A 15,208-nucleotide genomic window follows, 5' to 3' on the forward strand; every position below is an offset into this window, starting at 1 on the left:
CCCAAGATTTATTTTACATGCACCAATTGGCTAAGCCTGTGCCATTTTCCCTACCTTCTCTTTTCCCAAATTTGCGGCATCTAGAAGGAGGTACCACAGCAAGAACCAACACAAAAAGATGTGAGCAGCTTCTAGATTTTACAATGGGTTCTCACAATAGGTCCTGACAGTTTTTTAATTACCTTTCTCTCCCAGTTGCAACTTAGATAAATGTTGGCAGTGATTCTCTTTGTGCTTTATTGAAATTATTTTGTTCCTGGCTCTGTGCTATACCTCTTTCAGGAGCTTCCGGGACAGAGGGAATTGGTAGGAATGAAACATGTTTTTTCTCAGCCATTGCTCTCAGAATTAGTAAATGAGGTAAACTGGGATCCCCTCAGATGCCTGGTGAGAATGAGTGTCTCTTCCCAAATGCTGGGAGCTCAATACTGCTAGACTGTGAAGTGGGTGGTTCTTCCCTGGAACTTGGTCAGCTAGAAGCAGGTAGAGGACTATTGTCTGCTGGTAGGGAAATTTGCATTTCTCTGAGCTATTCACACTGGTACTCAAGCAAAGCATTTTTTTTTTTCTCTCTCTTTTTTTTTTTTTTTGGTGGTGCTGGGAGTTGAAGTCAGGGCCTCGTGCATGCCAGGCAAGCAGTCTACCACTGAGCTATATTTCCAGCCCCTCAAGCAAAGCATTTTACTGGTCTGCAGCCAACATGTTTCCATTGCCCAAAAGGGATGAAAACCTTCATCTTTCTCTTTGAAATTAGAAAAGAATAAATATATTTTATCTGAATGAGCTATAGAAAGCAATCCCTGCCATACATTATGGGTGTAAGTTATACTTTTCCACAGAGCTTAAGGTCTCTTTAATTACTTAAAAGAAGTTGATTTCTATTAATAGCCTATGTTGCCAGTCTGTACCAGCCAATGGTATCATCATTATGGTTAGATAACCTTGGCTTGAAGCAGAGGAACTTGGTCAAGGACAGTCTGGACCCAGAAGAAGAATTCGCTATCCTCCCTCTTTGTATTAGCAACAAAATAAACAAAATATTTCTCTACACAGAATCTGTAGTCCCTAGAGAAGGTGTTCCTTAATGATCACAGGCAACCAAAGGATCTGCCTGTTTTATTCTAAGGGGCTAGCCTGGTGGAATCTCTGACTTGCAGAGTCTCCAAATTGTTGGAAATCCCAGTTTGTTTTTCTCCATTTCTGTCTGCCTCTGGCTCCAGGGGACTTACATAATGTAACACACATGTTGTCTAATCCAAAGGGTGAGCTTTAACTGCTACCCAGGACCATTGAATTTTGCCCATGTGACTCAACTTGGAGCTGCCAAGGGTGAGGTGCCAGCTTCTAGCACCATTACCTCCAATGCCCAGGCCATTTTCCTCTGGAGTCCCCCACCCTGCAATGGAGTAAAGAGAAGCTGGCTAATGCAGAGGAGACCCTCAGAGAGCACAGAAGGAAGGCCCAGGGTTCTCTTTGGTGACAGAATGCCTGTACCTACCCAGTAAGCATTTGCCAATAGCAGAGGTGCTTTAGTTCCTTTGGTGTTATGCAAAGCTGTTACTTGGCAGGCCTGATAGGTGATGTCATGGTGGTGGCCTCCCTTTCTCTGGCAGGTGCTACCCAGGGGTCTCCTCACGTCTCCTGTCTATTGCCTTCTCTGAGGCTGTCCTGAGCCCTCTCTGACCAGAGGAGCCCTGCAGGACTTGACTCAGGAGAGAAATTGGAAGGAACTGAGCATTTCTCAGGGGCCAAAGAAGAGGCAGAAACCAAGATCTCCAAGACAGGAGGGGAGAAGGAGAGAGCTCAGAAGAAACAAATTTGAAGCACCGCCCCCCCCCCCCAAAAAAAAAAAGGCAACTTGGAAACAAAAGTGAAAAGTAAAGTTTGTTTTCCAGAGTCACTAGTGCTTCTGAAACTTTTTTGCAACTTTTGTGCAGGTATTGGGGTTTGAACCCAGGCATGCTTCTGAAACTTTAATGTACAGATGAATTGCCAGATGATCTTAATAAAATGCAGAACCGATTGTGGAGGTCTGACATGGACTGGCACGGACGCACTGAGATTGTGCATTCTTGTGAACTTCTAGGCAATACACAGCAAATGCTGCTGTGCCTCAGACCACACTCAGAAGCGAAGATCTGGCAGCAGAGGTGTTGGCCTTTGCACTGGGCTGTGGTGCTCCCTCATGGCTGAGCCCTGGGCAGCTCAACCTCATTGCTTTCTGCTCAGAGGCAGTGGATCCTGGCAGCTAAGAATGAACACAGTGAGCCTGGCAGATGCCTGCTTTTAAATCCTGGCCACTTACTATGTATGTGATATTGGGGAAGTTACTTAATCTCTAAGGCTCAGTTTCCTCATCTACAAAACAGGGATGATAACAGCGCCTACTTCCTAGGGCTATTTGAAGATTAGGTGAAGTAATGAATGTAACAAGTAGAATAGTGCCTGCTTCTCTATAAATGCTCATTGAATGTTAGCTGATGCCCTCTATTATCATTACCATTATTTTGTTGCTAGGTTCACAGTTGGGCCTTCTTCCTGCCTCGGATTTAGATGTTTCTTGTCAAAGAAAAAAAGGGTTCTCATGTCTGTACTTTTGAGATGCTGCAGGAAGCTCTTCTTTTAGTAAATGAGGCCTAAAAATAAAATTCTATAGAAGGCAAATTGCAACATGTTCTGGAACCTAGATTTCATGTGTGTTTCCGCCTTTTTTATAGCTTCAGATCAAAGTCCTTATGCAGCCTGATGGACTGTGACGGGGAAGACCACCAAAGTGCAGGGACCATTCCTGGGAGCCTCTGATGGAGGATCCTCTGTCCTGGGGTTGTGGAACTTAAATTATACTTATCTCTAGGCACTCTACCCAGCAGGGTCCTGGTTTCAGATGACTGAGAATATTCTTGTAAGTCTCTCATTTTCCTCCTGGGAGGAGTGAGGCACATAGGGAAGGCCAGTGCAATTATGTCACCGTCACTTGCAGATCACTTAGCACTCAGAGGGTGTCAGTTTTTCCAAAACAAATTCACAGAGGCAGAACTTTTGCTTTGCATACAGCAGCTTTCCGTCTGTCAGAGTCCCCCATCCCAACCCTCACAAGCCCCCTGCATGCTCTTTAGCTAACAGTGTAATGCTGTGATGCGCTGGGCTGGGCTCAGGGCTTGGCTTCTGCTGGAATGTGGACCAGTGGCATTGTGTCATGTTGTGTGCGTCAGAGGCAGTAGTGGGGGCTGGTGCTAATTGGTGCATGTGAACAGTATCTGCTTTGTAAACTTCCAGTATTTGGAGATGCAATGTGCTGCAGGGGAGACAGAGGGCTTCACTGTTCCCAAAATAAAACTGGTGACTTCTGTTGTGGATAGAGAGAAAAGATGCTGGGGACAAGTGAGAGAGGCCACGGGGTCAACAGCAGGCTTCCTTGGAGGGGTCCTGAGGAAGAAGATGAGAATGCCAGTGAATTACCTATATGAGGCCATGTCTACCAGGAGTTCTGCAGTCTCAACCTGGAGCACTGCTGGTGTACCCCTAAAGTCTTTAGAAATGGGGCACTGAGAAGAAAACAAGGGTTTCAGAGTCTGATCCACCTGGGTTCCTCTGCCAGCTGTGTCACTTCATAGCTATGATCTTAGGGAAATTGACTTCTTTCTGCCTCAGTTTCCTTGTCTATAAAATGGGGATGCTAAAAATAAAATAAAATAAAATAAAATGGGGATGCTACAGGGTTTGAGGAAATGCACTTTAAAAGCATGACAGATTCATAATCAAATTGATTATGAATCTGCTTGCCTCTGGAGAGGGAAGCAGGAGAGGACATTTTACTCTGTACCCTTTTATCACTGGGATTTTGAGACACACAAATAACTATCTGGTTAAAATGTTAACACCAAAGGCACTCAGGAAAGGTTAATTTCCTTTCCCCTCGAGACCCAGCTTCTTGCAGGGGGTCTCAAGTATTTGTCTCTCCCCACACACCCTGGGTATATCTATCCAGACCCTCTTTAGATGAGAACTAGGTGGCCAGAGCCATGGAGAGGCCTGAAGAGTGAGCCACCTGCCAAACAAAGCCCCAGGGACAGGGAACTCACCCCAGGCTAAGGGCAGGGGTGGCTTTCACATTAGATATATTTGTATCCCAAAGTAGCCCAAAGCATGAATGCAGAAAAGCATTACATCAGGATAGGTAGCATTTGCCAGGGCTATGACTATCTGTACAGAGTTGGCTTTCTCATCCTTTGTCCCTGGTGATTCTCACAACCACCTCCCACTGGGCAGATTGTTATATACTATCTGGAGACTCCAGGGAATGAGGGACTTGTCTCTGATCACAGAGAAACATAGCGGCAGAAGCAGCTCACGTTCAGCCCACCATTTGTATGTGCCAGGCTCTGTGCCAAGTGTTCTTTTACTTCAGATTTCCTTTTTTCACACTTAAGTACTAACATCTTAGCAATTCTGTAGGCACTAACATTAAGTCCACATTACAGAAGAGAAAACAGATGAAAGAGGTGAAGTCACAGCTGAAAGGCAGCTAGGAGGGGCAAGGCAGGATTTGCATCCAGATAGTGCTGACCCACTCTACCTTTCGCTCCTGAGCTGGAGCCTCCTGGGGTCACCGTGCCACTAGTTTGCTATCAACAGTGGTCTGGTTTCTCCCTGCTGTGCTAGGAAAGAGTTCCTCTTTGTTATGTTACCACTAACGAGGCCTGTGTGGACTCTGCAGATTCCTATTGCAGTCTCTGGAAGATCTGGATACAAGTTTAAGGAAACTCAACTCACGCCTGTTTGTAGTCCGGGGACAGCCAACTGATGTGTTCCCAAGGCTGTTCAAGGTGAGTTCGTAGGGAGATTCTGCTCCCTAGGGCTGCCCCCAGACTTAGTGAGATGCTATTCTGACCAAGGAAATGGAAATGTCGGCTCTGGTCTGGCCACTAAATGGCTGCTAGGGAAGTCGGAAGCAAAGGCAGCTGGTCAGCTTGCCAATAGAATGGAAATCATGTTAAGGAAAAAAAATTCTGTGAAACCAGTGCCTTGTTGGAAAGTTCCCAACTCAGTCCAGACATGCGATGTGGTAAGTCATTCCATCCTGGCTGCCACTGGCTTCCTTAGATATTTCTTGGCTCAAACCATTAAGATTTATTAGAGCTCCTTCTAGCCAGGACCTGGAGGGTGGAGTTTCCTGTCTAGCAAGGGGTGTTTCCTACCTTGCTTTGCTCTGCTTATTGGGGAAAAAAAGTCAGCCTTTCTGAGGGAGCATCGTGTTTCCCTGGGATGAGCTATTGATAGAAATCTCTTGGGTGCAGTTTGGGAGCCAGCTCACTTGCCCCCAATCCCTTTAAAATGCATGTTTTAAGGCCCAAGGAGAGGCAAAAGTATTCATGCACAAAGGGTTCTATCCTCAACAGCGCACAGTGGTTTTTGTGTCCCCTCCACCCCACCTCCATGACACGAAGAGAAGTCTGATGTCAAGGCAACCAGCTTCATAAGTACGTCATTATTCACTTCACTTCCCCACCCCCACATAATTATACACATACATACAAATCATTCAATCCTGTGGTTTGCTAGCGTTGACTGGGGGCTGACCGTGAGTCAAGCACTGTTCCAAGTGTTAATATGCATTAACTCACCCTCACAGCAGCCCTAAGAGGCAGGCACTGCTATCCCAGTTTACAGGTGAGGAAACAGGTGCCTGTGGTCAGGAAGCCAGTAAGTGGTGGTCTTGGGCTTCTGCAGCTTACCCGTCATACCACGTAAGTACATTTGGCAGGCCAGGGATGTAACTTGGCAGTAAAGCGCTTCCCTAGCATGCATAAGTCCTTGAGTTTTATCCCCAGCACCACCAAAACAACAACGACAAAATTGCCTTTCTTATCCCTACACATTCCTCCTGTCTCCTCTAGCAACTTAGAGGCCAACCCAGTTATAACACAAAAATACAGATTGATCATTCATTCAATCACTCATTTTATACTTCATGAACTTCTACTATGTACTGGACCTCATATCAGGCTGTAGGGTAGAAACGATGAACGAGATAGCATGGTTCTGCTCTGAGAGCTCACACTCCAGTAGGGAAATAACTTCAATGCCATATGATAAATGTTGTGCTGGGAATAGGACAAGGCTTAAGAGAACCATAGGAGAATCATCTAATAATAATATCATTATTCATGGGATTGTGTGAGCATTTAATGATGTTGACTGTATGAACCACTAAACACTGTGCCTGGCTTACAGTAAGTGCTCAACAAATGTTTACCCTTGGACAAGGGAGGTATCCCTTGTCCCCCCAGCAGGGCTGAGTTAGAATCAGACCAGCCTGTGCATGGCCAGGATATTTGCCCCCTCCTGGGTTCACAGCTTGAGGGACTGTGACCACAGACTTTGGTGAGAATGTGTTTTTATTCTTGCTAGTTACATGCTATAGAGCTTTCTGTGGGTTTCTATACAGCCTTTCTCTGGGCCAGCTTTGTCTCGGTGTTGCTAGGTGACTGAGAAATTCCTTCCATAAGTAACTTAAGACTTAGAAAAGAATTCTCTTTTCAACCTGCTGCAGTCCCTCTGCTCTTTTTTTTTTTCCTGACCTCTGGACTAAGAATCACTCCTCCTTCCCCGACTCAGAGAGCTGGAGCCTATTAGCTCTGTTTGCCTCTGGCCCCGGGATTGTTGCTATGGAAACCATTAAGACACTTTACATAGCACAAGTCTGCCAAAAAAAAAAACTAGGCCACAGGTTTGCAGGCTGTGAGGAACCCTGGGAAAGGCTTGCACAGCAGGCAGGAGGTGGCAGTCCTGTTCTCTGCTATCTCTACTGTGAGTCAGTGCCTCTTTTTGGGCCTGGAGCTCCCCTGGTAGAGTTGTATTTATAGCTTTGCGCTGCATTCTCCTACTTCAGGTACACAGTGCGTACACACAGTCCCTCCTGGCCACGGCCACGAGTTTGACCTCACCCTAATGGCTGCCCTCCTCACCGCCACGAGTTTGACCTCACCCTAATGGCTGCCCTCCTCACGCTTTCTAAGCCTCAGGTTACTTGCTTTCCAGTTCAAATCATTGTCCTTAGTTTGTTCTACAGCCATTCTGATAGGGAAGGAGACTGGCTCTGAGTGCCCAGCTCCCCTCTCCAAACAGGGCTGACAGTAACAGATTCTCTTCCCACAGGAATGGGGGGTGACCCGCTTGACCTTTGAATATGATTCTGAACCCTTTGGGAAAGAACGGGATGCAGCCATTATGAAGATGGCCAAGGAAGCTGGTGTAGAGGTGGTGACTGAGAACTCTCATACCCTCTATGACCTGGACAGGTAAGAGACAGGGCCCAGGGTCAGGCTGCCTATCATGAGGCTGGTGATTTGGACACCTGCTGAGCAGAACCAGGCAGGTTCAGTGATAGGGTTACCTGGTTCATGAGGAGTGGCGTTTTCTAGAAGTTGAAGGAGAATAGGCCAGAGTTGGGGCCTGAAGAACAGGTCACAAAGAGTTTTGCCTGATTTAAGTGGCAAAGAAGCTAGTTAGACCCAAGGCTTGGAAACAGAATTTCCACTCAGGATCTTTGTAGATCTGCTGCTGTTCTGTTGTGCTCCCCACTTCTGTCATGTTCCTCAGTGGCTGCTCTCTTACCTTGATGTACCCCATCTGTTACCCCTCCCAGCAGGTCTCTGCCCTCATGGCCTCAGTTCCCATACCTAGGATGGTTTCCAGGCCATGTACTCTGATGCTGCTCGGAGGCTCTAGAGACTCTTGTGGGGAGCTGGTAACCACAATAGAGCCTCTTTCACTGGTGACAACCTCTGTGCTTTCAGAGAGCCCAGGGGGAATCTTCTCCTCCTCTTTCCTGTTGGAAGTGTCACCTTCCTGCTGCCAAGCCAGCAGCCACCACTGCTCCCTGCCCCCCTCTCCCTACTGAGGGCTGACTGCCAGGAGACTGGGTCACACAGCTATGCATGTGAGCTGGGCCCTCAGGAGGAGAGGCTGGGTCTATAGCTTTTCCTCCTGCCACGTGCCAGAGGAGGGGAGGGACTGCAGAGGCAGCAGCCAGTCTCTTCTAATGGAGGGAGAGCAAAGAGAACAAACTGGGAATTGAACTTGTCCAGCAGCGGGCCTTGCATAAGCTACTTCTTGGCCAAAAAGAGCCCCAGGAATCTGGCTGCAAACCATTACAGTTTATCCGTACATAAACAGCTCCATTCTTTTCTTCACCCCTTGTATATACTTTCCTTCTTGCACAAGTGCACTTTTAATTCCCTGCTCATGAGAAATACTTTGTATACTACATAACCCTTTAAGTATTAGTTGTTGCTGTTTACTCTAGCCCAATCTCTCTGTTCTAAGTGGGGCTAGCAGTAGGATGATCTTCCAAAAAAGGAATATGTTTGGAGCTGTTAAAGAACTTCCTCCAAGGCTCGTGCTTGATGTAGAGATTGGCCTGTGGTGTGGTCAAATGGGCCCGGTACCAAGAAGGCCAGTGGGGATTTCTCTGTGATTACAGAGATATGGTCAGTCTCTGTCTTTAGGCAGCTCTACGTGGACACCAGGGAACCTGGAATTGAGTCCCAGCTTTGGCCCTCCCTTGCTCCATTACCTGAGGCACCTGCTCCAGCTCTGTGGGCTTCATTTTCCCTCTTGGTAAAATGGAGATGCAGCCTTCCGTGCCCCCTCCTTTCCACTCAGGGGTGGGACCTGTGAGTGGATGAGGAAAGCTACCCTCAAAGCTTCAGAGTCTGAGCTCTGTTTTGGGTGTGCAGGGAACCAAAACAAAGGGCTTCATGAGTGACACCAGTGTGCTTTGGGCTTCCCAGGATCATTGAACTGAATGGACAGAAGCCACCCCTTACCTATAAGCGGTTTCAGGCCATCATCAGTCGTATGGAACTGCCCAAGAAGCCAGTGGGCTCAGTGACCAGCCAGCAGATGGAGAGCTGCAGGGCTGACATCCAGGAGAACCATGATGACACCTATGGTGTGCCCTCCCTGGAGGAGCTGGGTGCGTGTGTCCTGCCCCAAGTCTCTTATGCCGCTGCTTTTTGTGGTGGAAAGTAATTTGCTGGGTGTTTTCTTCTTTATCACAGTCCTGTGTATGATTATAGAAAGCTTAGAAAATACAGAACAGCAAAGGTGGAAATAACCATTGCTATTAACCCACCCTCCCAGATAACCACTATTAATTTTGGAATATGTCCTTCCAGTCTTTTTGCTGCTCATATTCTTGCAATCTGTGTCTAGTTCATACCTCTATTTGTGTACATCCTCTCTCAGACAATAGAGGTGCTATCTGGTGCTATTACCAGTAGGCTTCTCAATACCAGATATACTAGTATTTTCTCTAGGTACCAACTCCACCCTTCCTCCACATCTCACTTCCTACCCCATCTTTTGACCTAAGCAGAGTTAGCTTTTCCTGCTTGAAAACCACAATCATTCCCAGCTAATGTGGAAGGAGAAGTCCAGGATTGTTCTCACCCGCCTTGAATGATGAGGGGAGGGGCTGGGGGAAGGCAAGGGAAAAAAGAGAAAATAAATAGCAGCAGTGGGGAGAGAATCATGATGACCTAGAAAACACTAAAACTTGAAGGATTTTTTTCAGTTCCAAGAATAAGAACTGTGGTTTAGTTCTTATAGAATGTAAAAAAGCAGACCAATGTATCAGAACTTGCCGAGCTATCTTGAGATAGCCTGACCTCCAGTCCTATGACCTGCTGCTCCTTTTGCAGGTTTCCCAACTGAAGGACTTGGCCCAGCTGTCTGGCAAGGAGGAGAGACAGAAGCTCTGGCCCGCCTGGATAAACACTTGGAACGGAAGGTATGGCCCTGTTTCTGAGTGCAGAACTGTGGATGCTGGCACCCATGCAGCAGGGGATGCAGGTCAGGTTCATGTCTCTTGGTGCCTCTTAGCTCCAACTGATGAAAAATGAAAAATACTCCTGATTGCAAAAATAACCACAGCAGCTGCTATTTAGAGAGTTCTTACCTCGTGCTGGTCACTAGTCTGTTTCTGGGTTAAGGGCCTGCTTGCATTGTCTCTTTTCATCTCTCCAGCAGCCCTACAAAGCAAGAATTAGACCTCTGTTTTATAGATTACAAAATTGAGGCTTAGTAAATTGCTTGAGGTCACACACTTTGGTAAGTAGTGGACCGAAACATAGTTCTATATTATTTTAAAGCTTGCAGTTCTGGGCAGGGTCCCCTTACTAAAAGAGTATCTGGTCAGCAAAGTCCATATAATTAATCATTTTGTGTTGATATGCCCCCCATTTTGGCTGTGGGCAGGGACCCAAAGCAAAGGGCCTCATGCTGGATCTCCTCCAAGGCTTTGATTTCCTTTTGCTTGGACCCAAAGCAAAAGACTCTGGCGAGAGGAAAGAAAAAGACTGAGGGCACAGAGATACCCAACAGCGTCATACAGCCCTCACCACCCTGTGACTAGAGCAGCAAAGAAGGTTCTCCTGGCTGAGAACTGTCAGCCCCTAGTTCCCTGCCCCTTCAGCCTGTTTGGAGACTGGGCCCTTAAAGACACAATACTTTCTATTCCTGTTCAAATAGCAAAGCATTTTGCCCAGCATCCAGATGATAACAATGGAACAAGGAAGCCAAGGCAGGCGTACTTGGGAAGAATGTTTTCCTAGTCTTAGAGGAGCCTAGCCAGCACTGGAAGTGACGCTGATGGCCTCAGTCTTCCTGAGCCCGCAGCCTTGGTGTTCCCATCTAGGTGTTCCTATCAGCTGGGGCCAAAAGCAAGCCTCCCAGACTTGAAAGGTGAGGTCCATGTAACATCCAAGGACTACCAGGGGACCAGCTTTCTCTGTCTAGATAGAGCTTTATCCAGGGCTAAGAGTACAGCTCAAGGCCCTGAATTTGATCCCCAGCAACACAGACAAACAAATAAATGAAATTGTACCCAAAGATTCTTGGGCTCAGTTTGGAGACAAAAGTTGGGCCAATGCTGCAGAGGATGGAGATGACAAGTGGGATGACAAGAACAGAAGAGGGCTTAATATAAAGAGCTGACCTATGGCCCCATGGATTATAATGTTTATCACCTTAAAAGCATTTTATAGAGGACTGCCCCTCAGGCCACCAAGTTAGGAACCCCTTTTCCATACACCCCTGGGCAGCCCCTTCCATAGTGGACCCATTAAGAATCAGTGGTGACCAGAGGATTAATACTGTGTGCTATGTACCTGAGAGAGCTGAAGGGGAATTGAGCCTGTCCAGGTTTATTTTAATTCTTTCATTTCTCTAAATCTTAAATGAACAGCTACTCATGCTAATGTACTCTAGATAAAAAGACTGCTGAGCAAGACAGACATGGAAGCATCTCCAGAAGCATGGTCTGCTGGAGATGATGCACATTAAAGAGGAATTATAGGTGTCCTAAGGATTAGGAAAATGAGTTCAGAGGTTACGGGAGCAAAGAGCACGAGGATTATATGGATCAATTCTTGTTTGCAACTGCCTTTTGAAAAAGGAAACTTTAACTTACATAACCAGGAGTCTAAGTCTTAGCTTTAAGGCATAGCTGGATCTGGGTGTCCAAAGAATGCTAGGAGGAAGACATTCTCCATCTCTCAGCTCTACTTTCCTCTGTGTTAGTTCATTTTCAGGCAGGCTTCTCTTGAGCACCATGAGTATGTAGTCAACAAAGTCCTGCTTGAGAATCAGTCCAGTAGCCTGAGTTCTGCCACAGAAAAATGGAAAGGAAAAGAAAGAAATGGCAGGAAGTGTATAAATTAGAAGAAACTTAAATGACATGAAATTTTTTAAATGGCAAAGACTAAACTGTAGCATCTCAGGATGTACATTTGGGTAAAAAAAAAAAAAGGAATAACAAAATAAAGTTGTTACTTCCAAACATGTTTTGCAAAAGTAGAAAAATGTAAACATCTAAAAAATGCAGGAAGTGATTATTATGAAAGTTGGAGCAGGGGTCCAGGGGTCACTTTCTGGGGGGAAGGAGGAAAGGAGGGGACTGTTCTGAAATGAGTACGTAGGCCACTCCAGGGTAGCTAGCGAAGTCTTTTTTTTGTTGTTGTTGCAAGGTAGGAGGTGGTACTGGGGTTTGAACTCAGGGCCTCACGCTTGCTAGACAGGCGCTCTGACACTTGAACCACTCCACCATCCCTCTTTTTTTGTGTGTTGGGTATTTTCAAAATAGGGTCTTTTTAACTATTTGCTCAGGCTGGCTTTAAACTGCAATCCTCCTGATCGAGGCCTCCTGAGTAACTAGGATTATAGGCATGAGCTGCCAGTGCTGGCAGAATCCTATTTTTTGAACTTTGGTGGTGGTTGCCTGGATGTTTGCCTTAGAATTATGATTAAGCCACACATTTGTGTGGATTTCTTTGCAGTCGGGGGCAGTACTGGGAACTCAGGACCTCACGCTTGCTAGGCAGGTGCTCTGCCACTTGAGCCATGCATGCCCTCAGCTCTTGTGTGGGTTTCTGTGCTTCATTTAAAATAAAAAGATTGAGCTGGTACAGGCTGGGGCGGGGGTGGGGGAAACAGGCAGAAGTACCCAGTGTCTGTTAAAAGTGCTTAGGTTGAGACTTGAAGGGCAGTCAGCAAAAGAAGTGAAGAGGGGGAGGGGCTGCATATGCAAAGGCTAGTGAGGACATTGTCCTTGAAGGATAGTTACAAGAGGTGAAGCTGGAGAAGTGTGGGGTGCTTGTAAGCCATATAAACCCTGTTTAAGATTCAGGACTCAGTCCTAAAAATAGCACGAGCACTGTGTTGCCAGTATGGAGAGTGGACTAGAGGGGGCTCAGAGTAATGCAGAAGGGCCAGTCAGGGGCTGTCTGTGTTGTTCAGTCATCTAGATAAGATCTTAGTCTGAACCAGGTTGGTCACAGTAGAGAGTGGAAAGAAAAGGACAGAGTTGAGCAATATTTGGGCAGCAGAATTGACAGGGCTTGGAGAGGGGGCAGTCAAAGGTGATGGCCAAGCTTGTGTCTTAGGCAACTAGGTGGATGGCGGTGCATTTCTGAGAAGGGGAGGCCATTGGAAGGGTGGGTTTGAAGAAGAGCATGTTATACAGAAGGCAGCTAGATGGAGCCATCTGAGCTAGAGCTACAAACATGGTGATTATTAAGAAATGACATTGGAGCCATAGGCCTAAAGGACCTGAGTCCAGAGGTGCTAACGTTTAAGGGAGAGGTAGAGAGAGTGGAGCCTGTGAAAGACCAAGAGAGTGGCTAGCCAGATAGGAGGTAACCTGGAGTGCATGGATCACTGAGGCCGAAAGAATGGAGGGATGAGATGGGGGAGTGGGCAGCAGGGTTCAGTGCTGCTGAAGTCCAAAAATATAAGGACAGAAAATGCCTTCAGGATGCAGTGGCATGGCAGTCACAGGAGGCCAGTGGGCACCATTAAGCTAGGGTGGTGAAGATGGAAGCCAGCCAGGTGGGTTGGAAAGGAGGGGACTTGATTGGGCAATGGAGATAGGTTAGCTGTGAAGGAGGAAAGAGGCCCACAGGGTACCACAAGTCCTTTGTTTTGTTTTTTGGTTGGTTGGTTGGTTTGGTTGGTTTACAAAGAGGAGAAATAAGATCATTTTTCTAATGTTCTTGGAGCAGACTGTTGAGAATGAGAGGGTGATTATTGTAAGAGAAGGAAGGGGGAGGGCTTCAGAGCCAAGTGGAGGCCTTAACCTTGGGTAGGGTGTCCAGAGGGAAGGGGGGGGGGAAGAGGATGCAGGAGAGCGTATAGGTTGGGTGGCTGAAAGTTGAGGTGTTTTGTGCCTTCTGTTTCCTTACCATAATAAGGAAGAAAGGTCATTTGAAGGGTGTCAGGGAAGTGTGGAGCAGGAGGCCTCAGGACGGTGTGAAGTTTGCGAAAGGTCTCGTGCAGAGAAAGAGGGGTCAGGAGTGGAGGAAGAGAAAGCAGTTATTAGCTGTAGTTGGAAGAGACTGTAATGTGTCAGAAGCCCAAATTCCCCACACCATGTCTCTTACCATCTCCATAACCCCAAGAGAGTCACAGAAGCCTTTTGAGCTTGGTTTCCTCATTTCCAGAAGGAGATAACGATAAGTGCTGTCCAGAGAACTGTTAAGATTGAATGGAAGAGCATGTGGAACTGCGAGTTAGGAAAGTAAAGTGTTATGCCAGTTGCTATTCATAAAAATAAAAAATAAGACCAATAGTATTATATGACAAGTGGCCCCAGAAGTGAATGGCTCTGTTGGTTCCCAGAAATGGATTGGAAGTTCCCGCCTTCCCTGGTCGCTTTTGGAACAGTGGGGAAAAGTCACTGGGTATTTGTGACACACCAGCAGTCTCAGGCCCCTGGTGATGACAGCAGAGACTGAGCTAGGAATATATTTTTTTCTATAGAGTAGAGAGAGAAAGAGTTTGTTAATGCTTTCAGATTCTTTCATATCTCATTTAATCCCTGGAGATGGGAAGTTTGTACTTATTTAATAGATAAGTAACTAAGATAAATGACCTTGCCATCCCAAGCTCAGGGCAAGAACATGGGCCTCCTTGTTTGGCTTCGTGGTGGCTCCATCTCAGAATCTGCTGGCATAAAGAGCACTGGGTGAGCACAGTGCTGTAGACCTGGCTTTGTGGCTTTCTGGGTTTTAACCTTAGGAAAACCCTTACGTCCTCAGGTTCTCAGTTTTTCCTCTGCAACAGCTAGGCCTTTACTTTTGTCACCTTTCCTCTCCACTTCAGGCCTGGGTTGCCAACTATGAGAGACCACGGATGAATGCCAACTCCCTGCTGGCCAGCCCCACAGGCCTCAGTCCTTACCTGCGCTTCGGCTGCCTTTCCTGCCGCCTCTTCTACTACCGCCTGTGGGACCTGTATAAAAAGGTGAGATGCAGTGAGTTTGACACAGCCACCCTCACTTAGATGCAGTCACAGGCACCAGGACCTGCAATAACTGCCAGTCACCCCCAAAAGGGTCCTTCCCTCTGGCCCTGGGTAAGCACCTGGCCTATGGGTCCTGGATATGCTTGGTCCAAAGGAGTTAAAGAAGAATTGATTTCCAAGAGGTGGCAGAGCCAAGCACATACTGAATCTCTGATCTAAATAAACCCAGATTTTCCTGTAGCACAAAAGGACAGGCAGAAAAGCAGGCCTCAGGGTGTAACCCTGGGGGTGGCAGATCTGCTGGTAGCAGGTGGTTGGGGCCAAGGTCATTGGGGTGGAGAGTCCGGAAAGTGGCCAGTCCTAAGCAAAATTGCACAGCTGCTGTCTCTGGGGCTGTGTGGGG

General features: G+C 46.9%; 1 protein-coding gene across 1 annotated transcript in view; it reads left to right on the forward strand.

The window, feature by feature from the left end:
• Positions 1-15,208, forward strand: part of Cry2 (cryptochrome circadian regulator 2) — a 31,084-nt gene that overhangs the window by 2,903 nt on the left and 12,973 nt on the right. The window contains exons 2-6 of the mRNA XM_020172376.2: positions 4,718-4,826; positions 7,159-7,301; positions 8,796-8,980; positions 9,708-9,796; positions 14,665-14,805. Coding sequence (XP_020027965.1) covers positions 4,718-4,826; positions 7,159-7,301; positions 8,796-8,980; positions 9,708-9,796; positions 14,665-14,805 — 667 coding nt within the window. The remainder of the gene's footprint in view (positions 1-4,717; positions 4,827-7,158; positions 7,302-8,795; positions 8,981-9,707; positions 9,797-14,664; positions 14,806-15,208) is intronic.

This window comes from Castor canadensis, chromosome 1, assembly GCF_047511655.1.
Source record: "Castor canadensis chromosome 1, mCasCan1.hap1v2, whole genome shotgun sequence".
Taxonomy (NCBI): Eukaryota; Metazoa; Chordata; class Mammalia; order Rodentia; family Castoridae; genus Castor; species Castor canadensis.